The 25,871-nt window shown below is 37.6% G+C and overlaps 1 protein-coding gene across 1 annotated transcript; it reads left to right on the forward strand.

Moving 5' to 3' along the window:
• The first annotated feature begins 436 nt into the window (after window positions 1–436).
• On the forward strand, window positions 437–25,767 carry LOC126379279 (uncharacterized). The gene is made up of 3 exons (XM_050027987.1): window positions 437–647; window positions 21,284–21,472; window positions 25,012–25,767. Exons 1-3 carry the CDS (start codon window positions 536–538, stop codon window positions 25,155–25,157), a joined length of 447 nt encoding a protein of 148 aa, XP_049883944.1. The 5' UTR covers window positions 437–535; the 3' UTR covers window positions 25,158–25,767.
• Window positions 25,768–25,871: the final 104 nt, after the last annotated feature.

Genomic DNA, 25,871 nt, shown 5'->3' on the forward strand with positions numbered 1-25,871 from the left:
ATATATACATTATGAATTTACGCCCATTTCCTACAGGGATAGGGAGAAACCAGGCAATTCTACTACGAAGCTGACTGTAGGTATATATATACACTGGTTTAGTTAGTCTTGAACCAAACTTAATTTTATTTTTGTTTGACTGCTCTAAAAGTACTTAGTACTTTTTTGCTCAAAAGCAACATATAAAACTCAAAAATCATAGGTACTTCATAAAACAAATATTAAGTAAAAAGGTTTTTAAAGGTAACTATTTCTTTCAGACAACCTGCTTCTCTTGCTTAACCTAAATAAAAAAGCCATTTATTTAAAAAAAAAACTGTTAAACAAATCGACTAGTTTATCCAAAACCTCCTCAACCTAGCGACACTGGCCCCACTGTGAACCAACTTGCACACTCGCTCCCCGCCTCGCGAGTCGAATAAAACCGCGCGAAAATTGAATTCCGAACTCAGTCGTGTCACAGACTAGACGCGGGGACGGAAAGCGCGCGAAACTGCCGATTTGTTTTTTTCTTTTTTTTTAATTCGGTGTAAGGATGAAGTACCTGGTTGTCGTTGCCGTCTTTGCTCTGGCGTTTGCCGCCGAGGAGAAGGAGGAAGAAAGGCCCAAAACCTTCAGGAGGCTGATCCCCGCTGATGTGTTAAGAGGTCAGTGTTTTTAAATAATATTAAGTAGGGTAGAAGAAAACGAAAACATGTGAGCATGTAATTTACCCTTATGTTAGAAAAAAGTAAAGAAAGCTGTGCATGAATAATTTAAAAAAGTGAACGTTCGATAGTTGGAAATCATATTATTATGATGTGTGTACCATAAAAAACCCAATTTTACAAAGTAGACTAGTGTTCAGAGTTAAATAATTAAAATATAAGATGGCGGTTAAACAATTGCGAAAAATGTTTAGATAAAAAATATATTATAAATATTAAAAAAAATATATTCCTTAAGAAGTATTAGCACATTTAAAAATCCGAATCACTAACTATTCTATTATTTTTCTTTAAATATTTATATGACTAAATTAGTTTATTAGCACGTTACTTATTCTTTATTCTCGAATTTTAATTTTTGATAATATTTATTATTCGAACATAACAATGAACAAAAATGCAACAAAAGTCGAAATTATCTTTAAAACAGACATCCTTTAAACAACCTCGGTAACTTGTGAAAAGAGATTTTATTCGAATTTGTAAAAGTTAGACTAGTTTTTACTATAGCTTTTTGTCGCCTAAACCTAAATTGAATAAATTAGGCACTTCATTCTATATATATGCTAGTTTCTAGTCAAATCAGTTACTTTTTGCTAAACGTCAAAACATAAAATTACTATGGAATGTATAAAAAAGCACACTGTGACGTGATGGAAAAACGTGATAAAAAGTCGGAATAATTATTAGGTTTTCTTGATTAAAATTTATAAATAAGTTAAATAGAAAAAAGAAAGTGTTTTTCGTTACTTTTAGATCTGTCTTTATTAAGTAATCAGAATTTCATAATTAATTTTGGACCTTAGTACACGACCCAATTTATGATTATACGTCAACCAAAATATGCCGCCAGAATAAAAATCTAGTTTTTGACTAGAATCATCATCATCAGCCCATAAACGTCCCCACTGCTGGGGCACGGGCCTTCCCTAAGGATGGATAGGGAGATCGGGCCTTAAACCACCACGCGGGCCCAGTGCGGATTGATGGTTATTAACGACTGCTAACGCAGCCTGGACCAACGGCTTAACGTGCCTTCCGAAGCACGGAGGAGCTCGAGATGAATACTTTTTTTTTTGTGGTCACTCATCCAATGACCGGCTATTTAGACAGTAATCTTAGCTAAAATAAATTTAAGTTTACCTGTACGAATCGGCACCAATTTCTACCTAAATTAATAATCTATTAGTGATTAATTAAAATATTACGTAAATTAATGAATAAAAGTAAATTATGTCAAATACAAAATATTCCACGAAAACTCGTCATTATGCAAACTCGAGCACTAAATACATGAGATTAAAATCAAGTTTCCTATTACGTGTATACTAACCAGTATAGGTATCCAATCTCTATAATATTTATACATATATAAATTCACGCCTGTAATCCCTAACGGGGTAAGCAGTGTCACAAGTAATCAAATACAAAGAACAATAGTATTACGTTGGTAGGTAGGCAATTCTTTTGTGTATCGAAAGTGTGTGCAATAATATGATATATTAGTGTTATTAATAGTGAGATTTTAGCTGCTGAGAAGTTAGTCTCAACAGACTAGATGTTGTTTTCTTTTTAAGATGAATGTTGTGTTCACTTGTAATAGGCTTACACATAAGTACAGTTTTACTTTGTTGAATTATGTTCTAACTAAATGTTATAATGTGCGTAGCTGTAAGTGATCCATAAATAAATAAATAAAAAAGTAGGTAACAAAAAAAAATATATATCTCCTTGCTAAGTAAGGTGATCCGTGCTTCGGAGGGCACGTTAAGCAGTCTGTCGACTTCCGTGATCAAGTTTTTTTTAACAGAAACAATAATTATTTTCGTGCCCTATTATATGGGACTGAAACATACATACATGGGCTGTAGCATATATAATGTTTACTACTGTACCCCTCTGCCTAACCCTTAGGGGATATAGGCGTGAAGCTATGCTATGATGCTACTTTAATTGAATTTCACTTTTCCTATCAATAATAAAAACAAAGAAACACTCAATCTAACCAGTATTTAAACTACTTTATTGTAGATTTTTTTCAAGGAGCACGTCTGCTTCAAATAAATCATCGCACACGCAACGTACACTAACGATCAATGATCTATTATAAGTATTATGTAACAAACGATCGTTACTGGAGTCTTGCAGTCTTGAATGTCATTTACCTTACATTACTATACACGCATATTGCATGGAGAATGCTACATCGAGCGTAGCTCTTCAATTACAGATGATGATGATGATGACTATACATAAATAAAAATCATGGCTTTATAGAGAAAAACTCAAAAAAAAATAACATTCAGATGTGTGATTTTTGTTGACAAAACTTCGCAATAGACAAGGTAGAATAAACACGAAAATTCCAAGTCTTCCACGGGCCTTCCCTATGGATGGATAGGGAGATCGGGCCTTAAACCACCACGCGGGCCCAGTGCGGATTGGTGGTTATTAACGACTGCTAATGCAGCCGGGACCGACGGCTTAACGTGCCTTCCGAAGCACGGAGGAGCTCGAGATGAGAACTTTTTTTTTGTGGTCACCCATCCTATGACCGGCCTTTGCGAAAGTTGCTTAACTTCAACAATCGCAGACCGAGCGCGTTACCGCTGCGCCACCGAGCTCCCGCTCCGAGTAATTAGATACATTAGACAGTAATTCACTTAAATTTCATTATGATACCAATGTGGTATTTCGGACGGAATCTCCACCAAGTCAATTTAGATCTAGTCACAAATATATCTTAAATCGTGTTCAATTAATCTTTCTAGCTTAATCACAAAAGCGTCTGATACTAAAGCTTTATTATACCATGAACCAGTTACTGATCTATAGATCTAGATTTATTCGTGACTTAGTATAACCAGTTAGGCAAGGTAGATCAACCCACATTAATCTTAGGTGCATTATCATCGCAAGCGCAATAGCGATTAGCGAATTGCTAATCTTTCTCTTTCCTTTTTTTAAATGGTTTACTATGTAGTAAACCCGGCCGGATGGCAAAAAAAAAATTAGACTCTCGCGGAAATAGGTATTTTCTTTCCAAGTCATAATAAGTCAAAATGAAATAAAACATAAATTGCCTAATATCATAGAATAAGGAATAGGTAATATTAAGTATAGCACGGAAACTCTCCGCTCCCCACCAGCGTCTGAGCTAGGTTTACCTCACCCCCTCGAACATAGTTTAGACTTGAATCGTATGGCGTCAGACGTCACACACATAGACGCGCATGTACGATAACGTCAATGTGTAGTGTTTGTGAAAAACGAGGTTGTTTGTATGAAGTGTCAGGGGTGTGCTTGTTCTTTTTCTTATCGTGTGGGTTGTGAGGTGGAATACCAACCTCATCAACCCTGGTGTCAGGATTATTATTGAGCCGCCAAAGGCCCCTGACATGGCTCATGTAACGACTACATACTTACATCAGTAAGTAGTAACCGGGACCAACGGTTTAACGTGCCTTCCGAACTAACAACACCAGGGTTGCTGAGGTTGGTAATCCACCTCACAATCCACACGATAGAAGAACAGATAAAGTGCTTGTTTATCGCTATACGCTTTCAATAGGATGACTAAAGCTTACATAAGCTTCATTATCGTTTAGTCTATCGAATATTCTAGAACAAGGAACTTTCAATTCACAGTGCATTGTTGCGCATTACTCATTGGGGTTATTATTCTTTTGTCTGACCAAGTAGCCTTCTGTGCTAAATCTACAATGAGTAACGTCAAAACAAAAGATCTAATCTGAACCGTCCTGCGTGTATGAAGCAAGAGAAATGTGTCAGGATCGAAGCAAATGGAATTCCATAGTCTGCTTACCCTAGTTTGAAATAGGCGTGAATTTATCTATTCAACTTCGGACACCAAAACCAAGAGAGTCAGCGAACCCCATTTGTCCGGCCAAGTAGTAAAAAGCATTCAAGGCACAAAAAGTCGCGACAAAAAGTAATCTTCTAGCGACGTGTATTTCTACAGAATTCTGGCCACCCTAACGAGGACTAGTACTTAGGGTGGTATTAATAAACTAATCTCAGCTTCGAGATTGCCCTCAAGATCATGTCATTGTGACAGTTCTCATATAAAGACAGAGACTTGAGCATGATCTTGAGGGCAGTCTCAGCTGAGATTCGTTTATTAATACCACCCTTACTTACCCTTACTTGAGGAGTACTTAGTTAAGAGTTTGTACTCTGCTACAGACTCTTAACTAAGTAGTCACCACCCAGCGTGCCGCAAGTCTTTTTGTAATTATTTATTTTTAATTTGTTGCAATAAAGTGTATTTGTATCATTGTATTGTATTGATGACGAGCGAGTTTATACATTTGATTGCGGTAGACTGCATCACAATCCGTTAAGCAACCCGCTTAATACAGCGCCGACTGTATTAAGCGAGTTCGAGAACATTCGAAAACTTTCAATTCTGTACGTCGCTTCGTATTGTGAAACGTGAGGTTTATTCCAAACGCATTTGTCAATAACGTATAAATAACTGTTCTATAAAACTGCTCTAATAATTCGAATCAGGTGCATATTTAATTATCTTATTTATTAGAAGGATTTATACCGTAGAAATGTGGTTGTTGCGTAGCTCGGTCTTGAATTGAGTGATAGAGTAAGAAACAGTGTGATAACAGACAGATGTGCTGTAAAAGACGATATACATACATACATACATAAACTCACGCCCGTAATCCCTAATGGGGTGGGCAGAGCCACAAGTAATCAAAGACAACTTGCAGCCACTGTTGATATGAAGTTCAAAGATGGATATGATGACCCTTATGGTGATAAGGGATCAGCCTATCGCCCATAACATTAGTCCATCATGTTAGAGGACACAATCCCTCTGTCGGTTTTTACGACATGCCCGGGAAGAGAAGCAGCTGAACATGTTCTATGTTTTTTATTTGCTCCCAGAACAGCATAGAAGTAAATAGTTATTTGAAATTATCGTTTTATCTTAGCTACATACCGGCGTGGTCTTCTGTTTGAGTGGTGTCATGATCCGGAGGATCTGGGTTCAATTCCCGGAGGGAAATAGAATGGAATTCTTTTCTGGGGTAAGAAAAGACGATATAGTGACTAAGATTAAGAAGGGAAGGGGAGGGAAGGGGAGGGGAGGGGGGGGGGGTTGTCTTTGATTACTTGTGGCTCTGCCCACCCCATTTGGGATTACGGGCGTGAGTTTATGTATGTATGTATGTATGTATTAAGAAGGGAACGTTGTTTGTTTGGACACGTAGAGCGGATGAAGGATAATCGCGTAATAGGATTACGAAAGCGGTGTTTAAAGCGAAGGTTGATGGTAGGGCTGGCAGAGGAAGACTTAGAAGGACGTACATTGACCAAATTGAAGATGTCATTAGAAAATGTTCAGTACGATATACTCTGAACCGGCGTGCGTGTATGAAGCGATTGATGAATGTGGAGGAAGCAAGAGAATGTGTCAGGATCGAAGCAAATGGAATCCCATAGTCTCTGCTTACAATAGGCGTGAATTTATGTACATACATACCTAACTAACTACATAAGTTAATTAACTTATTGAAACACAAATAAATAACGAAGTATGTCAGGAAGGGGTTGCTTCTATGCTGTTCTGGGAGCAAATAAAAAACATAGAACACGTTCAGCTGCTTGTCTTCCCGGGCATGTCGTAAAAACCGACAGAGGGATTGCGTCCTCTACCATGATGGACTAATGTTATGGGCGATAGGCTGATCCCTTATCACCATAAGGTTCATCATATCCATCTTAGGACCTCGTATCAACAGTGGCTGCAAGTTGTCTTTGATTACTTGTGGCTCTGCCCACCCCATTTGGGATTACGGGCGTGAGTTTATGTATGTATGTATGTCAGGGAAGAAGCAAATATAACATAATAAAACAAATACAACTCTACTACTAAAGTCATAAGTATTAATATACAAAAATAAATAAAAAACAGCCCCTCACGCCTCACCCGGCGTAAAGGTGCCCATGTGGATCTCTATGGTCTCTGCTCACCCCGGAGGTAAAATAGACGTAAATTTAAGTGAGTAAAAATAAAAATGTAGTAAGTTAACCTTGACCTATTTTGACTTGGAAAGAAATTTATTTCTGCGATAGTCCCGGAGGTAACAAAATATTTTTTCTCCCTACATACATACATAAACTCACGCCTATTTCCCACCGGGGTAAGCAGAGACTATAGAATTCCATTTGTTTCGATAGTGACACACTTCTCTTGCTTCCTCCACATTCATCAATCGCTTCATACACGCGCACCGGTTCAGAGTAGATCGTATTAAACCTTCCCCCCTACTCCCCCCCGTTTTCTTCCTACTTATTTGTAATTTTATTATTATTTCCGAGTGATTATTGTGGAAATGAAACATTAATGGTCAAACAATGGGTCACAAAACATAGATTGCAGCTTTTTTCCCTCGTCTGTGAGAATACAGGTTATGAGAAGCTGCAGTAGTTTTAGGCGGATGAGACGTTCGTTGTGTAAAAAATGACTGCTATGCTCATTTTTATGCTGATACTGATGAATGCTACATCAACAAGAGCTGGCATGGCCTTTTTTGGTGAGCTGCGGCACCCATATACCTTTATGTTTTCCAACTAAATGTTAATGTTTGTATACAGGATGTTAGTGACATCGTAACGAATACTCAGAGGGATGATTCAGACCATGATTCTGAGTTAATATCAAGTAGAATTTTCCGTCGCAAAATTCATGTTATTTTTTTAGTTTTTTTAAATTATTTTCAATTCTATACTTTTGCGATGGAAAATTCCACTTGATATTAACTCAGAATAATCAGCTGAATCATCCCTCTCAGTATTCGTTACGATATCACTTACACCCCATACAAGTACTTACAGTAGCCATACAAGTAGGTATGGGTGTTAGTGACACTGTAACGATTACTGAAGGGGATGATTCAGACCATGATTCTGAGTCGATATCAAGTGAAATTTCCTGTCGGAGAAGTCATGAAAATTTTAGAGCTTATTTAAATTATTTTCCGTTCCATACTTTTGCGCTGGAAAATTCCACTTGATATCAACTCAGAATTATGGCCTGAATCATCCCTCAAAGTTTTCGTTACGATGTCACTAACACCCTGTATGTTAATGTTGTAAATGTATATGTGTGTCGTAGGTTTTACGTAAATATATTTTTTTATCCTCTCTCTCTATCGTGTGGGTTGTGAGGTGGATTACCAAAACCTTTTTATTATTTATTATTATTAAGAGCGTCGCTCTTAAGTTAGTGATGAAATAATATAAGTGAAAGTAAAATAGCAAATATGCATAATCATTGGATATATCGTTATACTTAATCTAAATAACGTACGTAGGAAGTATTATAGGTATAGCAAACACTTTTTGAAAGATTATTGTTTTAAGATAGAATTTAATTATCACTTTTTCCTATATGTGATAAAATCTTCACACGCCATACCTATTTATGGTTGCGAACAGCTAAAATATGCTAATTTTGCTGTTTACTTTTACTTTTTTTTACATAAAAGGACATGTTTGTTAATATTATCGACTTTATCGACAAAAACGGGTTAGTCCGGTTTTTCTATGAAGTTTGTATTGAAATGCTGTCCTGTGACGTCAGCAATAAAAGCGGTCAAACGTCGTATTCATTGTTACTTAATTCGTAAATATAATTCGAAAATGAGTCGAAAAGTAAAATGAGATTGATTTTTGATAATCTTAGACTGGCTTCTATTTCTAAATTGGCATTTTACAATTTACCTTTGACCCGGTCAAATACCCTATTCTCACTCTAATTTGTGTATAGATTCATCATGTCTATTGATTTTATGATTGTTATATAATATCCATGCAATATAATATTCTGTGTTCAGTAATTAAAAGATGTTTATGTAAAAGTAAAACTGGGTCTCATAATAATTGGATTGTATGTAATGGAATGGAAGTTTCGAATCGATTGTTGTGAGAAACGATATGATAAATGCATAAAAAAATTCATGCATATTTTCTCGATTTGGTTGTCGGAATTCTATCGGCGTCCGAAGGACGTAATATACGATCCCGACGACCCGATTACTCTAGCCATAGAGGCGGCCAATCAGCTCGCGACAAAAACTTCAGGACCCCGATACCGACCCCGCCGGCGTGGTCGACGATTTCCCTCAATCGGCGCTTATCGCTATCGACCCACTAGGGTCGATTAATCCTTTCAAATATGTTTCCTCTCAGACGACGCCCTTTGCCGAGGTTCGCGCCCAACTGGGCACCCTCAGGCCTGTTGTCTTAAACGTTGTACCGGGTGAGAGCCTTCAGCGCTCCCCATTTGTCCGGCCAAGTAGTTAATGCCATCTGCTGCAAATCTACAATAAGTCACGTCAATAAAAGAGGTTGCCGGAAACAACGGAATTCCACTTACGATCCTGACTCTGACACACAACATTCGTGTTTCCCTTTCAAAATCTCAGAAAAATCAAAACATTGCTCCCGGTTTAAAGTACTTACTCTTGACCTAACCTTTCTTTTAAACACCCACCTCGGTAAAACGTAACAATAACTTCTTAAACAAATTCGTGTCTATCTGTCATCATTATTTAAAGAGCCACGCTCTTATCCGTGTTGCATTCTCCATTCTTGTCTATCAAAGGCCAATTCTTTCACTTCCTTAATAAGAAGCGACGTTCACCTTCTCTTTAATCTGTTCCAAGCTCTTCTTAGTCTTCCCCTTCCTCTCTTTCCTTGCAGCTTCCCTTTTATGATGTTTTTAATAAATTCATGTGGCCGAACCTTCAAATCGAAGTTCGGTTTTGCTAGCCACATTAGAGCCTATCATAACATCGACCTGGGATAGACATTTAGGAGTCGCCGTCGCCTGACACGGCTTGGATGATGATGATGATGAATAAATTCATCGTGTCTTATTAGGTGTCCAATCATCTTGCCCCTTCTGTCGTCAATAACTCTCAATATTTACTTAACTTCCTCTCTAAAAATGTTAATTCAGTATCAAATTGGACAATAACCATTCCAATAGCTCATCTAACATTGCTTTTTCACAGACTTAAACCCTGAAATTTTAACAAATTGCACAGTAATAAAGTATTAGTCATTATTACACTTTCACATTTCACTTTCTTATACTTATTACGTTCATTTTTAAGTTAAATGGACCGTGGTGATTGCTATCAATGTAATAAAAGTATTATGGCAGTCAAAAGTTGGTGCAGTGCAAAAGACAATGACTCTTTTTTGCGGAAGCATGAGTAATAGAGGAAACTGTTAACACAGTGATTGTTTTATGATGTTATTAAGTGCATGGTGTCATATACATACATAAACTCTCACCGGGTAAGCAGAGACTATGGAATTCCAGTCAAATTGGAGATGTCCTTAGAAAGGTTTAGTACGATCTACTCTGAACCAGCGTGCGTGTATGAATGTGAAGGAAGCAAGAGAAGTGTGTCAGGATCGAAGCAAATGTTATCATATTATCAATATTATATGATAGTGAAAACCACGAAAGAGACTTTTTGAATAATCACATTCTTTTGTGAGATTTGTTAACAAAAACTCGCATTAAACAAGCTATTTTAATCCAAGTAAACTTTTTGGTTTCAATTATTACCTCGATTGAAATTATTTGAAGGAAATCGAGGTTATGTTTAAGAAAATCAGATCAGAATGTAGTTTTTAACAAAAAAACGCATACTTAGTGGTTTTGTCAAATAGATGAATTGCTTCTAGCCCCTTAGTACCTACTAAAATTGATACATCTTATTATTGAGTTTATTCTCAATAGTAAGTAAGTAATCAATTATTTCCTTCGCTTGTAATTATTATCACGCAGTCGTGCAAAAAAGCGCTACTTCCTAAATCATAATTCAAATTCACTGAATATCAACATGTGCGGAATATGGTTTAATTTCATGAAAATATGTGGTAATTTTATTAACAAGAGAAATCTGATTCGGAAGCGAGTTATGCGTAATCGTTAGTGGCTGAATTCATAAACTGAATAATTTGAAGCAGTGATTTTTTATTGTTTCCTTTCCAGTGTAACTTTAAAAGCTATTGCGTTATATGAATCTTGATCATTATTTGACTATCTACGTATCTACTCAGCCTGTATCCACCCACTGCTGGGTATAGGCCTCCTCTCTTTCAGCCATCCTTCCCGGTCCTGTGCAAGTCTCATCCACTGCTTTCCACATTCATCCATTCATTATTTTTTTCATTGCATTTGACTAGGTATATATTTATTTACTTTTAGAAAGATTAACAGCTGAATAGTACAGTAAATAAAATCACTAATATCTATTAACATAACATAAATAGCCTATATACGTCCCACTGCTGGGCACATGCCTCCTCTCAATCAACCGGAGAGGGTATGGAGCTAATTACAAATCTCCACCTATAGGTCTCAACACAGTTACTCTATAAAGTATAATATCTTTCTACTTCTTATCGCAACGGACATACCTATATTATATTATTGTCCCTCATCATCATCATCAATTTAAGAGCCACGCTCTTGTCGGTACAGCATTTCCATACTACTTTTTTAGGGAAAAATAGGGCAGTGGTTTCCCTCTTGCCTTCCGCCCCGCAGTACTCTGTCTCACGTGAGTGGGATGGCGCCCAGAGTAGTCTATTATATGTTTATGAGCTCTTGTCGGTGTAGCATTCTCCACTCTACTTTTTTATGGTAAAATAGGGCGGTGTTTTCTCTCTTGCCTTTCGCCCCGCTCAATCTCCTCAGATGCAATATTAATGCCTTTTAACAAAGTAACATTTGATTTGTTTGATTTGATTTGTTTTTGCCACTAACATAATATATAAGTTTATACTGTTACTAACAACTATGGACACATGGTCTGAAATAAAATTATTGAATTGAATTGAACACGTGCCACATTAGAAACAGGACAAAATTGACTCATCATAATTAATTCAGTATGAATTAATGGGTACCTAAAATGTTCCGGTTATATTGAGTAACTTGCCATTAATGACCCCTGCGGTTTCCGTGAGACGTCTGTTACTAAGCTAATACACATACATACATAAACTCACGCGCTTAATCCCTAATGGGGTGGGCAGAACCGCAAGTAATCAAAGACAACTTGCAACCACTGTTGATACAATGTCGTAAGCTGGATATGATGAACCTTATGGTCACAAGGGCCTAAGTAAAAGTGATAATCGAATTGGTTTCAATTTTCTTGTCCCATTAAACTTATCGTAGAGTTAAACGAGAACCTCAATGGTCAAGTTGTTGAGCGTCGGGCTCACGATGCTGAGGTTCCGGGTTAGATTCCCGGTGGAGACATATCACAAAAAATACTTTGTGATCCCTGATGGTTAGGACATTGCAGACTGCTCACCCGATTGTCCGAAAAAAAGATGATCCGTGCTTTGGAAGGCACATGAAGCCGTTGGTCCTAGTTACTGGTACAAGTATGCAGTCGACATGAGCCATGTCAGGGGCCTTTGGTGGCTGAATAGTAACCCTGACACCAGGGTTGATGAAGTTGGTCATTGATATCAACCCACAAGAGAGAAAAAGTTTAAAAGTGTGGTGACAGGGTATCAGATCAACCTATCACATTAACAGTTCCACTGCCGGGCGCAGGCCTCCTCTCAATCAACCGGAGAGGGTATGGAGAACTCCACCACACTGCTCCACTGCGGGTTGGTGGAGCTATTTTACGCCTAACCTATCATCAACAACCATACAACCTATCATTTAAATAAAACTATTACATCTGTATGAACAAACCCACAATAATAAAATTATTCCCTATATTATACACATAATTAAACATTGAAGCCTCCGTCTCCATTGTACCACGTCAAATAATAGCTTGCAACACTGGTTATTTCAACATTGGCAACCCATGCGGATGTGTTGCAATTCTGCCCGTTAGTCTACTGCAATCGGCGGCACTGCGCGTTAATTGGGCTTCCTTTCCTGGACTATGTTTGTTTTTATTGACGGTGACTTTGTGCGTGAGGCCACTTCGTTAGTAAGTAACAAAGGCCTCTGTGGTCCAGTGGTTGTGCGTTGGAATCACGAACCTGAAGTCCCGCGTTCGAATCCCGGTGGGGACACGTCTAACAAAAAAACCCTTACCGTGTGAGAGTCCTCAGCGCTCCCCATTTGTACGGCCAAGTAGTTAATGCCATTTGTGTCAAATTTACAATAAGTCACGTCAAAAAAAAGAGACTGCCCCTGCCAAGCAGGCTGACACCTGATTATCTGAAAAAATAAAATGATTCTGTGCTTCAGAGGACATGTTAAGCAGTCGATCCTGGCTACTATTTACTTATCTTAGTTGTTATTTAAGCATCAGGGGCCTTAGGTGGACTAGGACTAAGGTTGATAATATCGATCATTGATCTCCCAAGCCACATGAGAGAAGAAAATTTGTTAATGTTGGCAAATACCTACTCTAAGTCCTTCTATTTAAGTAAGTTGTCGACTTTCGATCGAAGTGCCAACTTTCATTCAAATTGGTCTAACATTATAGGCGCGAAAATGTAACAGGCGCAAAATGACTATCGATTTTTTTTAATATTAGTAAATAAGACGACATAATTCAATACCCAATTATAATATATATTTCTTTTTTATAGTAAAGAATTATTTTATTTACATTGAACAAACAACAACTAAGTAGTTTTTCCGCGTCAATGATTTCCGCATTTCACCTCCCGGCCTAAATTATCAAAATGAATAAACAGGAAAAATGAAAGTTACGATTTCGTATCGTCAGTTTCCTGTTTTTATATAAAATGTTTTAAGGGGTCGTTGGCTTATGTCATGTTACCACAGTACAAAAAGACATCGTACCAATTTCGGTTGTCGTCAAAAACCTGCTTTTTGCAACCCAACGCATTTATGGTCATCATTAAATTTACAACAACCCGCCTTCCAAGGATTTTTTGATGGATTTTACATTTCTTGGAAATCAAGATACTGTGCTAGTATTCGAAAAAGACTTGTTTCGTAAATTCAATTCAAATTCAAAATATCTTTATTCAGTAGGTGGTAACAGTAACAGGAGAGTTGAAAAGGCCGAAGCAATTCATCTAAAAAAGCAATATTGCTATCTGACATTAACTTTACATTCCGCACTTACTGTTATATGCGCAAATGTCAAATTTGCTTTTTAGATCATTTGAATCGTCAATCTTCACACAAGTAACGAATGCCTCATGCGTCGAAAACTACTTGAAAAAGCTTCTCACAATTTATTTAACCGGAGATAAGTAGCTGCAAGAAAAACCTCGGCACAGGGCCGTAAACGTTTTCGTTACGATGTCACTCATCACTAATTTAAGAGCCACGCTCTTGTCGGTGTAGCATTATCCATGCTACTTTTTAGGGAAAAATACGGCAGTGGTTTCCCTCTTGCCTTCCACCCCGCAGTGTCTGTCTGACGCGAATGGGATGGCGCCCAGAGTAGTCTATTTCAAAGCCGTGGAACTTCTGTCCTCCGCCTCTGAATTCTGTCAGTTACTGCTGTTACGATGTCACTAACACCCTGTTTATTAATATTACTTATAAAAAAAATCTTCTAGTTCATTCTGCACTTGCAAGGCTATCGCTGTACTACCATTCACTTACTTTGTGACTCACAACTTAATGTCATTTTGTCCTTCTTATAAGGCCACCAGGAAACGGTTATAGCCCCATTTTTTTCTTTACTTAGAAAAACCTTACTCATGTCTGATATTTTGACTGTCACGTAGACAAGGAGGTCGTGGTCCGAAATTGCTTTAGACTTGGGCGGAAATTTGTTTTTATTAAAATCATATTTGCACGGACGGCCTCCGTGGTCCAGTGGTTTGAGCGTTGGGCTCACGATCCGGAGGTCCCGAGTTCAAATCCCGATGAGGGCACACCACGAAAATCACTTTGAGATCCCTAGTTTGGTTATAGGACATTACAGGCTGATCACCTGATTGTCCGAAAGAAAGATGATCCGTGCGGAAGGCACGTTAAGCCATTGGTACCGGTCACTACTTACCTATTGATATAAGTGAGAAGTAGTTACATGAGCCATGTCAGGGGTTTATGGTGGCTCAATAGTAACCCTGACACCAGGGTTGATAGGGTTGGTAAGTTAGCAAGCTGAAGTCATCCGACCCAGTGTTGCCATTTCGTAAAAAATAAATTACCCACGTCCAATGTTTTTAATTTACTTTGCAAGGAAATTTTGTACTTTTAGTGAAAGATTTACGTACAGTTTTAATTATTTTTTGTATGACAAATGATAGTAATTACATAGATACAGTAGTCAGTAATTCACTTATTTTCAATAATAAAATTTACGTCCTTGGAATGTTGGAGATACCAATTGAATGGTAACACTTACGTCATCACTGGGTTAGCAATGGCGGCTTGTCATAGGATTGAGCATACCTGGTCTTCTTATGAACCCGATTACTCTAGCCATAGAGGCAGCCAATCAGCTCGCGACACCTAACACTTCACGACCCCGATACCGACTCCGCCGGCGTGGTCGACGATTTCCCTCAATCAGCGCTTATCGCTATCGAGCCAGTAGGGTCGATTAATTCGTTCAAATATTTTCCCTCTCAGACGACTCCCTGAGCCGAGGTTCGCGCCCAACTGGGCACCCTCAGGCCTGTTGTCTTAAGCGTTGTACCGGGTGAGAGCCTTCAGCGCTCCCCATTTGTCCGGATAGTTAATGCCATCTGCGGCAAATCTACAATAAGTCACGTCAAAAAACAAAAAGGTCTTAAGGCCATGGTTTTCACTATAAATAAGGCAACTTTATAAAGACTGATGTTAGGTGTAACACCTTGGAATTTAAGTGTAGCTTAGCTTATCCAGGCAGTTAGCCTTGTCCAACTTTTCAGATTGATTTAGTCATCTTGGTTAGGCATTTAGTTAAGTGGAATATAAATGTCCTATTACTAGGCTGGTGTGCCTGTTATCATTTAGGCATCGTTCATTATCATACCAGTCAACTAACCTATTTGACATCGTAACGAATACTCAGGGGGATGATTCAGACCATGATTCTGAGTTAATATCAAGTGGAATTTCCGTCGCAAAATTCATTCTGTTTTTAGTTTTTTTAATTAATATTTTCATTTCTTTACTTTTGCGATGAAAAATTCCACTTGATATTAACTCAGAATAGTTGAGTTATTCCCCTCAGTATTCGTTACGATGTCACTTACACCCCGTACAAGTACATACGGTAGCCATACAAGTAGGTACGGGTATTAGTGACACCGTAACGAATACTGAGGGGGATGATTCAGACCATGATTCAAGTGGAATTTCCTGTCGCAAAATTCATGAAAATTTAAGTGTTTTTTTAATTATTTTCCGTTCCATACTTTTGCGACGGAAAAATCCACTTGATATCAACTAAGAATCATGGTCTGAATCACCCTCAAAGTTTTCGTTACGATGTCACTAACACCCTGTATAACAGAATAAAAATTCTAGTAAAAACGTAACAAAAATAACAAAAACTTTTCCGACTTTGCAGGTACTTACTTACATAGTGTTAAATCATTATTATTTAATCTGTGCGCACGAGTAATCGTCTTGAAAGTGAAAGGAAACGAAACGAGCTAAAACAACCGCGATCCGTTTTAGCACCTTTCTACTTCGATGGAGTATGGCTTAGGCAACAAAAACACGCATTGACTTGATATTTACTAGATTAAGGCTACTTAGTTCAAAATTCTATCCTTAGGTCACAGGTTCGAAACCCGGGTTCTAAATCACGGAATTTGAGAGCTTGAATTCATATTTGGAACATGCTTTCCAGGAATAGGCTCGCACCCTATTACATGGGATTTAAACATAGCTGGCGAGGAGTGGATGTAATGCTGCCTACCCTGTCGGGGATACAGGCGTGATGTTATACTATTAGAATGCATTCAGTTCCTTTCCTTCCCGAGCACGCTACATGAATATCACGCCTATTTCCCGTTGGGGTAAGCAAATACCACGAAATTCTACTTACTAAGTACGTCTATCTATCTGTTACCTTTTTACGCTTAAACAACTGAATCGATTTAGATGAAATTTGGTACGGAGACAGTTTAAGACATGGGGAAAAAATATCAATATCTCCTATACTTAAAGGTTGCCTGGAAGAGATTGCTACTTAGCAATAAGGCCGCCTATTGTACTAATTCTATTTCTCTTTTGTTTTGTATTTTGTTTTTTTTTTCCTGTTTGTGCAATAAAGTATTTGTTATGTTATGTTATGAAGGATATAGCATAGAGTTTGTTTGGGAAATCAGCCCCTAAGGGGATGAAATGGGCATGGAAGAGCGGACAAAGTTGCGGGCGGGAAGCTAGTGTTGTATCATCTCGTATTCACAGGGTCCGCTTACCCAGTGTTGGATAAACATGCAAATAGTATTACGGAATAACACTTGAAATACAGTGAAAGTAGACTGTCTGGATCCAGTCAGTAAGTAGGACGGTCGAGACTGGGTTTTGGTATAGAACAAAGAATTATGAATAACTCACTCACTAATTTAATTCCTGCGGGCCTAGCACCGTAACCACGCGACTCTTTCTCGCCGCGACAGAGATCGTCTGTCTCTTTCTGTGCAGTACTGTGAGAGAGTGACGGGTGACGTATGTCGAGGCGAGAAAGAGTCGCGCGCTACCGCTGCTAAGCCCGTTGATCTCTTTAAAAAAATGAATCATACAGAGCGACATAGTCAGTAGTGACTAAGCTCTTTAAATAAAGATTTAAAAAAAAACATAAGTGTGCTCCTATTTTTTTTTAATTGGACCTGAACCTCCACCGGGCTTTGTGTTCTTAATCCTTATGCAAAAAATGTTTTATCATAGGACTACTGCGATACAGGGGAAACCCTAGTGCAGGGCCGGCTATTAACTTGTGTTAATTTTATTTGGTAAATAAATAATATTTACTTTTTTACTAATTTAAGAGCCACGCTCTGTCGGTGCAGCATTCTCCGTGATACTTTTTTAGGGATAAATAGAGCAGTGGTCCCTCTTGCCTTCTGCCCCGCAGTACTCTGTCTGACGCGAGTGGGATGGCGCCCAGAGCAGTCTATTTCAAAGCCGTACTGTACTCCTATCCTCCGCCTCTGAATAGTACTGACAGTTACTGCTGCCCTCTGTAAGGTTTCAGGTTACAGTCCCTGTGGCTTGTTCCGTTATTACAACGTAATAAATATGACTTAAGTTTTGTACCGCGTCAGAGCCTTCAGCGCTCCCCATTTGTCTGGCTAAGTAGGTAATGACATTTGCGATTAGTAAAATAAGTCATAAAAAAAGGAAGACGCTAAAGTTCCTTATAGTACACATTACGGAAATAGTAATCTTGACACACTTAGTTATTTCGTAACTCTAGTTAATTTAACTGACTCAGAGCTACAAAATTAACTAACTGGTAGTACGATGGTTAACACAGGATAGCGTAGGAGTTTTGAGAATTGTATAAACTGTCCCTAATTTTAGTCAAGTATGCTTTATTTTTTACATACTGTGAGAATGAAAGATTATTATGAACATGATGTGTATGAGGTGAAATTTATGAACGTATCCTGGGGTGTGAGAGGGAAAGGGAGGGAGGGGAAGGAAGATGGCGGCGGTTAGATAAGCGAGAACATGCTCTGGATAATTTTTGTTTTGAGAAAAATAAAAAAAAGTTAAATATTACAAAAAGATAACTTTAAATATTACGAGTAATTTTATTTTTAACTCCACCACTCTACATACATAGACTCACGCATATTTCCTAGCGGGGTAAGCAGGAATTACGGAATTGAAGTCGTTAATCTATAAATAATAGTCATAATTGTATCTCTACATACAAATTCAAATTAAAAAATATCTTTATTCAGTAGGTAACATAGCTACACTTTGAATCGTATTTTTTTACATAACGAACGTCTCATCCGTCTAAAACTACTGCAGCTTTTCACAACCTGTATAGCCGGGGAAAAGAAGCTGCAAGAAAATCCTTGGCACAGGGCCCTAGACGTTCTTTAAAAAATATACAAAATATTGTTATACAATTTAGTAATTTGGGTGCCTAATATCAGTTCCCAAACAGTTAATCCCATGCATTCATATCTTCTAAATAATCACTTACCTTATATTGAACTTTTTTACAAATATTTTATTTGATTAAATTGTCTTAAAACTGTTCAAAGGTAAATTATGAATGTCAATGGGAATCTTGTCATCATAAACATATATAAATGATTTGCAGAGAAACTTTACAATAGTAAACATTATCAAACTCTCGACTCTTAAATGGACAGTCGACTTTCTAACAACTCAACCAATGAGTAAAAGTCTATGCAAATACATAATTATGCATTGTTGCTCTATACGGAAGTCACTGTGGCTCTGTGGTTCACAGGCTTGTTTCTCAAACGGAGAGTGCCGGTTTGAACCCCGGTACTTCATACAAAACACCCCGTTTTACACAGAAACTACTTACATATTGACGTTATCGTACACGCGCATCTGCCTGTATAGGGATGCGCCGATCCGATCCGATCTTTTAGAAAATCGGATCGAAAGCCATTCGATCTGCCGATTTTTGGATCGGATCGAGACCATGCGATTTTTAGGCGGATCGATACAAAACTTTAAAGATCGGATCGCTTGGATCGTATAAAATGAAAAGCGTATTACCTACATTAATTGCTTACGATTTTGTTAGGATAGAACTCGATCTTCTGTTTACGTTACGTTCCAAACTTAGCGGCGTCTTTTGCGTGCGGGTAGGTATAGATATATGAGCATCCTATTACATTTTATTATAATTTAACTTTGTAAGTAAACATACGAGTAAAATGTGTGGTTTGATTTGTTTCTAATTGCTATTGTCTCCGAGTATCTTAGATGTACGGACGTTTTGTTTTGTAAAATTGTTTGGTCAAAAAATGGTGCCCCCTATAAAATCTAGTGTGTGGAGTCAGTTTACCCGAAGGCGGAAAATAAATATTTAAAAGTAATTGTGTCTTGCTTATTTGCATCCGATCCGGATCGATTTTCTTGATATCGGATCGACGGCATGCGATACAATCCGCGGATCGGATCGACGATGTGGATCGCGCATCCCTATGCCTGTATGACGTGTGACGCCCATACGATTGAAGACTAAAGTAAGACCGAGGGGGTGAGGTAAACCAAGCACAGCCGCTGGTGGGGAGCGGAGAGTCGCCTTTCTATACGCAGTATTATTCCTTATTTTATATAGCAAAACCTCGAATTCAAATTAACTTAGTTACCCAAGTCACTAGCACATCATTAATAAAACTGTAACGCACACGTTTGCGTTACCTAACACTAACAATTACGAAATATTCACATTCGTGGAATGTAACCATTACAAGGCTCATTGCAAAGGAATAGAGTTTAAAAGTGACTGGTACTGTCTATCATCATCACCAGCCCATTAAAGTCCCCACTGTTGGGGCACGGGCCTACCCTATGGATGGATAGGGAGATCGGGCCTTAAACCACCACGCGGGCCCAATGCGGATTGATGGTTATTGACGACTGCTAATGCAGCCGGGACCAATGGCTTAACGTGCCTTCCGAAGCACGGAGGAGCTCAAGATGAAAACTTTTTTTTTGTGGTCACCCATCCTATGACCGGCCTTTGCGAAAGTTGCTTAACTTCAACAATCGCAGACCGAGCGCGTTTACCGCTGCGCCACCGAGCTCCTCGGTCTGCGTTGTAAAACAATACCTAGGCCAATTTGCCATATCTATTCAAGCAAGTTACAACACCTCGAGAACCCAGTCTCCAACATTCTAGCTTTTGTCTGAGCGACCATGGTCTAGATTCATAGTCCTTCAAAGCCTTTGGCGAATCTTTTGTCTTTAGTCTCACTCACTCCGGCCGGGACATCGGGGTTCTGAAGTGTTTGTTGTCGCAAGACGATTGACCGCCTCTATGGCTAGAGAAAGACACAGGAGGTAGGGGAGGTATATAGGTATATTATATTATGTATTTGTATGTATTATGTTATATATTAATTTGCATATATTTATTGGTAAGTTGTACTTATTATAGTTTGTACCCGCAATCTTTCAATTTATACATTTTTCCTCACCTTACGGTTGTCTGAAAGAAATCGCTTTAAGCGATAAAGCCGCTTCTGCAATAGTTTTAGTTTTCGTTTGTTTTTTTTTTCATACCATTTAAACGTTGTTTTGTATTAGACGATTTATGTTTTTTCTTTTTTAAATTTTATTTTCAATTATTGTTCTTTTTAAGCTAACTTTAGTTTCTACTTTTTATTATTCAGTGTTGTGTGCGTCTATAATTGGCAGGCATACCGGAACTTTTCCTATGTGTATTTTATATTGTGTGTTTGTGTATGTACTGCTGTTGATGTACCATAATAAATAAATAAATAAATAAATAAGCCGCCATTTGCCGCGTACTTAGTTAAGAGTCTTTTTGTTATTATTTCTTTTTTATTTTGGTGCAATAAAGTGTATTTGTATTGTATTGTAAGACACTAACCAAGACATCATAAACTAAAACCTCTTCTCTTCTTTCCAGACTTCCCGGGCATGTGTTTCGCGTCGACCCGCTGCGCGACAGTAGAGCCTGGTAACACCTGGGACCTGGCCCCGTTCTGTGGCCGTAGCACTTGCGTCGTCAGCGAAGACACTCCTCCTCGTCTACTCGAGCTGGTCGAGGACTGCGGACCTCTCCCTCTGGCCAACCCCAAATGCAAGCTGGATACCGGTACGTATGACCCCCAGTGGTCTATGATGGCCTGGGCGCTAAAATGCCCACATCAAAGCAATTCATCTAAGAAAGCAATGTTGCAATTTGACATTTGCGCATATAAAAGTAAGTACCTAATTAAGTGCGCAATGCAAACAAATGTTAAATAGCAATATTGCTTTCTTAGATGAATTGCTTCCATGTGGCCATTTTAACTCCCCTGGTACTTTTACTGAGTAAGTATAGAATTCCGGTAGTCTTCGGAAAATTGTCTTCCATGTTCCACTGACTGGTATAGGTCTCCCCTCAATCAATAGGAGTGTAGACTCCACTACACTGCTCCACTGAGGGTTGGTGGAGGTGTTTTTTTTACGACTAATCCCTTAAAGAGCGCTTGTATAATTGTCTACCTGACAATTGTAACAATAAAATATAAAATATGTTTATAGTTTATTATCTAACGATAATTATCCAATAGATTTTAAAAAGATCATTTTTCAATATATTATTTAAAAAAAATAAAAATGCTATTTTTATCTGTGTAAAAATAATAAAGATTCGAAACACGGGCGGTCATGATTGAGCTTCTTTTTTTTTTTGTTTTCCCTGAAGGGTAAGGCAAAGGGAACTATGCCCATACAGCCATGTCTTACGTATTTTTTTTTCTTGATGATTAATGAAATGATGAAAGGTGATGATGATGAAACCTAAGCCCCCACCCTCGGAGTAGACTCCTACTCCGAACCCCAAACGAATTAACTCAAAAGTCCGCATAAACTTTCGAGTTATGAAGCGGCTTCCTGGCACGAAGCGAAAATAGGCAGATACACTTTGTTTATTTACACTTTGTCTATGGGAAAAATCGCACTTTAGCGCGAAATTTTAAATACCGAATTGAAGAAAAATGATATTTTTTCTATTGTATAATTTTTTTTCGAGAAAATAAAATATTTTAAGAGGTATTTTTAATATACTTATCCGAAAATTGTCAAGTAGCCAATTATGTAACTGTCATTGACTGCTCCCTGTCTTAATATTAAATGAAAGAGACTGAAAACTGAAAAGGCACTGGCCTAAATTGGAATGAAAAACTGAAGACAAGGCTTAGGCCTATTTTGATCGTGAATTTCGATGATGGTCCTCAGATCTTTGCCTGCCTTATATTTAAGGCGAATTTAAACAACAACTCACTGTATTTAAAGTTGAAACGGTGCTCAATCATAGCTTCTTTGTCAGTGCTGCTTGCCTATCACCAGACATTTGTTTCTAGCGTATTTTATAAATTAAATAACATTTAATAGTCATCCTATCCATGCGATTTTTTCGATCTGTAATCATCATTATGCCATCTATACGTAACATTGAGTACTAATATTTCTTCTTAACTAATATTCGTCGATATCTTTTCCACCACCATAAATTATTATTTTTCTGTTCTTTTTACTTTACTGTTACTTAATATGTAACGTGTAAGTTTAATTTTTTTCCCTACAGTTTTTTTATTGTTACTGTGGCGTTCTTTAATAATAAATACTTTCTTTCTTTCACCTAAGAGACTGTGCATGTTATAAGTTTGAGGGCAGTAATATTTCCGTTACTATACGAATCTAGCACCATTTCGACTTTAAATATACCGAGTGACCGGCCATTCTGACGCTCATGAACGCAGTATAACCAAATATTTTTCACAATTACAGGCGTCAATAAACAATGTTTTGTAAAACCTTTGTATTCTTGATCAATTAAAATAAATATTACAATAAGTTGCGCTTTTCATTAATAACACATTTTTCCACTGCGTCTGTCTATCGACTCATCTAATTTCGCTCCCTGCCCGCTCCTTGATTTTCATAAACTTTATAGAAACCCGAAAATAGAAATTAAAAACTTCAATTTGAATTTAAAAACTGTCATTTGAAAAAGAGGGTATTTCTAAAATAGAAACTATGGAGAAGAACTGACATCCAGAACTGTGTGTTGCCATTTTGAAATATCAATTCTGTACAGAAAGCATTATTTTTAGATTACAAAACACATTTCGTTCATCGAAAACCCGGAGAAAAACTGACATTTAGATCGCGACTGTGTTACCATTTACAAAAACTGACAAATTTATTGTAAAACAGTAACATAAGAGAAGAACTGTCATTGAAACCTATTCTGTAAAATTATTTTAAAATAGCAACACAGGAGAAAAAAAATCATTCAACCCTAGTGTCAAATTAATTTTAAAATGGTAACACCGGAGAAAAACTGTCCTTCAAACCTATTCTGTCAATTTAATTTAAAAATAGTAACACTAGAGAAAAACTGACATTCAGGGTGCTATGTTGCCATTTGGAAAATCCAATCCGCTCAAGCGCCTCTTTCTAAATAATTTGAGCTTGATCGTTGTTTTGCTACCCTACGGTAGATGGCGTTGCTCCGACACGTAGAAATATTGCCACTAATTTATGTGCTCCTGGTACACTGACGAAGTAAACTTTAAATTATTCCCTCTACGTCGGAGTCGGCAAGGTTTAACTAACAACTTTCATTGACACTCGATTGTAGGGAAATTCGCTTAGTAAGAGTACCAGGCGATCAGTAATTGGTAGAAGGTCAAAAATTTTATATTTAAGACGCTATGTTGCCATTAAAAAAATCAATTCTTTTGAACTCTCAATGTGAAATTAAAATGGTAACACTGGAGAGCTCGATCGTTTGCTCTTGCTACTCTACGGTAGATGGCGTTGCTCTGATATTACAAATATTGCCTCTTACTACTTTATGTTGTCCTGGTACGCTCACGAGTCTCACGAAGTAAATTCCGAATTATTCACTAAGGTTACTTGCCTGAAATCATCTTCCCTGACACTGAATGTGGGGAGATTTGGTCGGTGAGAGTACCAGGCGATCAGAAATTAGTAGGAGCACCACGAACTAAGACATAAGAGGCTGTGTTGCCATTTTGAAAATCAATTTTGTGGAAATTAAAATAGTAACACTGGAGAGCTCGATCGTTCGTTCTTGCTACTCAGCGGTAGATGGCGCTGCTCCGGCATTATAATATTGCCTCTTACTAACTTATGATCGCCTGGTACACCAAACGTAAAACCGTGTTATTCTCCTAATAGAAACGCTTTCGAAGTTTCCTTCTCCTCCTCGTTATGGAATGACTATGCTGCTTGGTATATTCTTTTTCTATTTTCAATATGTACAATTCTGGATAAATGGCTTTTGTGTGATCACAATTCTGCAAGTGTCATGTAAAAGGATTCAAGTCCCTCCAATATTCATCGGAGCTACCCATAGGCTCCACCATCTTCCGCCCATGTTACCATCTCCTTGCCTCGTTTTTTTGACCGCCTAGTAGTTACCTCTAAATTATTATTATCATGACATGATGAACATGAGCTTTAGATCTATGTGAATTTATTTTCATATTAGCATTGAGACTACCATTATTAAAGAAGACTATTGATATTGCAATAGTTCAATTGTCAAGTAAAAAATTGAATTGTACTTATCCCCTTTACTAATAGGAAAAGTTAAAGTCCAAAATTATGTTGTTACAGAGAAGACCAATAAGACTGCGCCGTTCCCCGGCTGCTGTCCGATCTTCACCTGCGAAGAGGGAGCCAAGCTGGAGTACCCCGAACTCCCCACTCCACCCCCAGAAGAAGAGAAGAAAGAGGAAGAAAAGAAAGACGCCAAGGCTTAAATTAAAAAGTAAAAATTAAAACGATTACTCCCACTGGACGCTGACGTTTCTAAGTTCTATGTTTAAATTTTAAAAAGAAAGTGTTAAATGCCAGTTCACAGTGATGAGACGACTAATGCTAGTAAAAGAAAAAGAAAATGTAAAAAACTGAGATATGAACTGGTTGAAAATATGAAATCAGCGTTCGTTTTAGATAATGAGTGGGAGATATTGGTCTCAAAAAACCAAATTCTAATTTTATACCAGTCAAATTTTACCGTTAAAAATAGTGATTTTTATACTTTCTAAACTGCCAGCTGTGACTAACAGATTACAATGGTGTTCCAAATTCAAAAGCAACATCCGACTTCCTGTTCTTTATTCGAAATTCAGATAAAATAACTGTGACGAATATCAGTTACTATTTTCATTGTTACTTTGACAAAGAGTGTAATGTATTAAAAAGATCGATAAAAGTACCTAAGTATGAGTGTATAGATCGCAATTTTTTTTACAAATGTAATTTTTTAGAAGTATCGGCTTTTTTACTTGAATACCTGCCTACTATAATGTTTGTGATATTGATTATAATTATAGAAAAGATATTCAATAAAAAATACAAAATTTCTAAGTTGTGTTTTTATTATAATTCTACTAGTTTTAAAACTCAAGCTAAGGAGAAACCTGAGGATGTGTGACGATATTTTCTATTTTAATAAGTTAAATAATAAAACT

Source organism: Pectinophora gossypiella, chromosome 28 (assembly GCF_024362695.1).
Source record: "Pectinophora gossypiella chromosome 28, ilPecGoss1.1, whole genome shotgun sequence".
Lineage (NCBI taxonomy): Eukaryota > Metazoa > Arthropoda > Insecta > Lepidoptera > Gelechiidae > Pectinophora > Pectinophora gossypiella.

Bases quoted from the DNA above. Each gene is read 5' to 3' on its own strand.
- LOC126379279 (XM_050027987.1), top strand. From the start codon at position 536: ATGAAGTACCTGGTTGTCGTTGCCGTCTTTGCTCTGGCGTTTGCCGCC. The intron at 648-21,283 runs GTCAGTGTTTTT...TCTTCTTTCCAG, and splicing joins CCCCGCTGATGTGTTAAGAG to ACTTCCCGGGCATGTGTTTC. The intron at 21,473-25,011 runs GTACGTATGACC...ATGTTGTTACAG, and splicing joins CAAATGCAAGCTGGATACCG to AGAAGACCAATAAGACTGCG.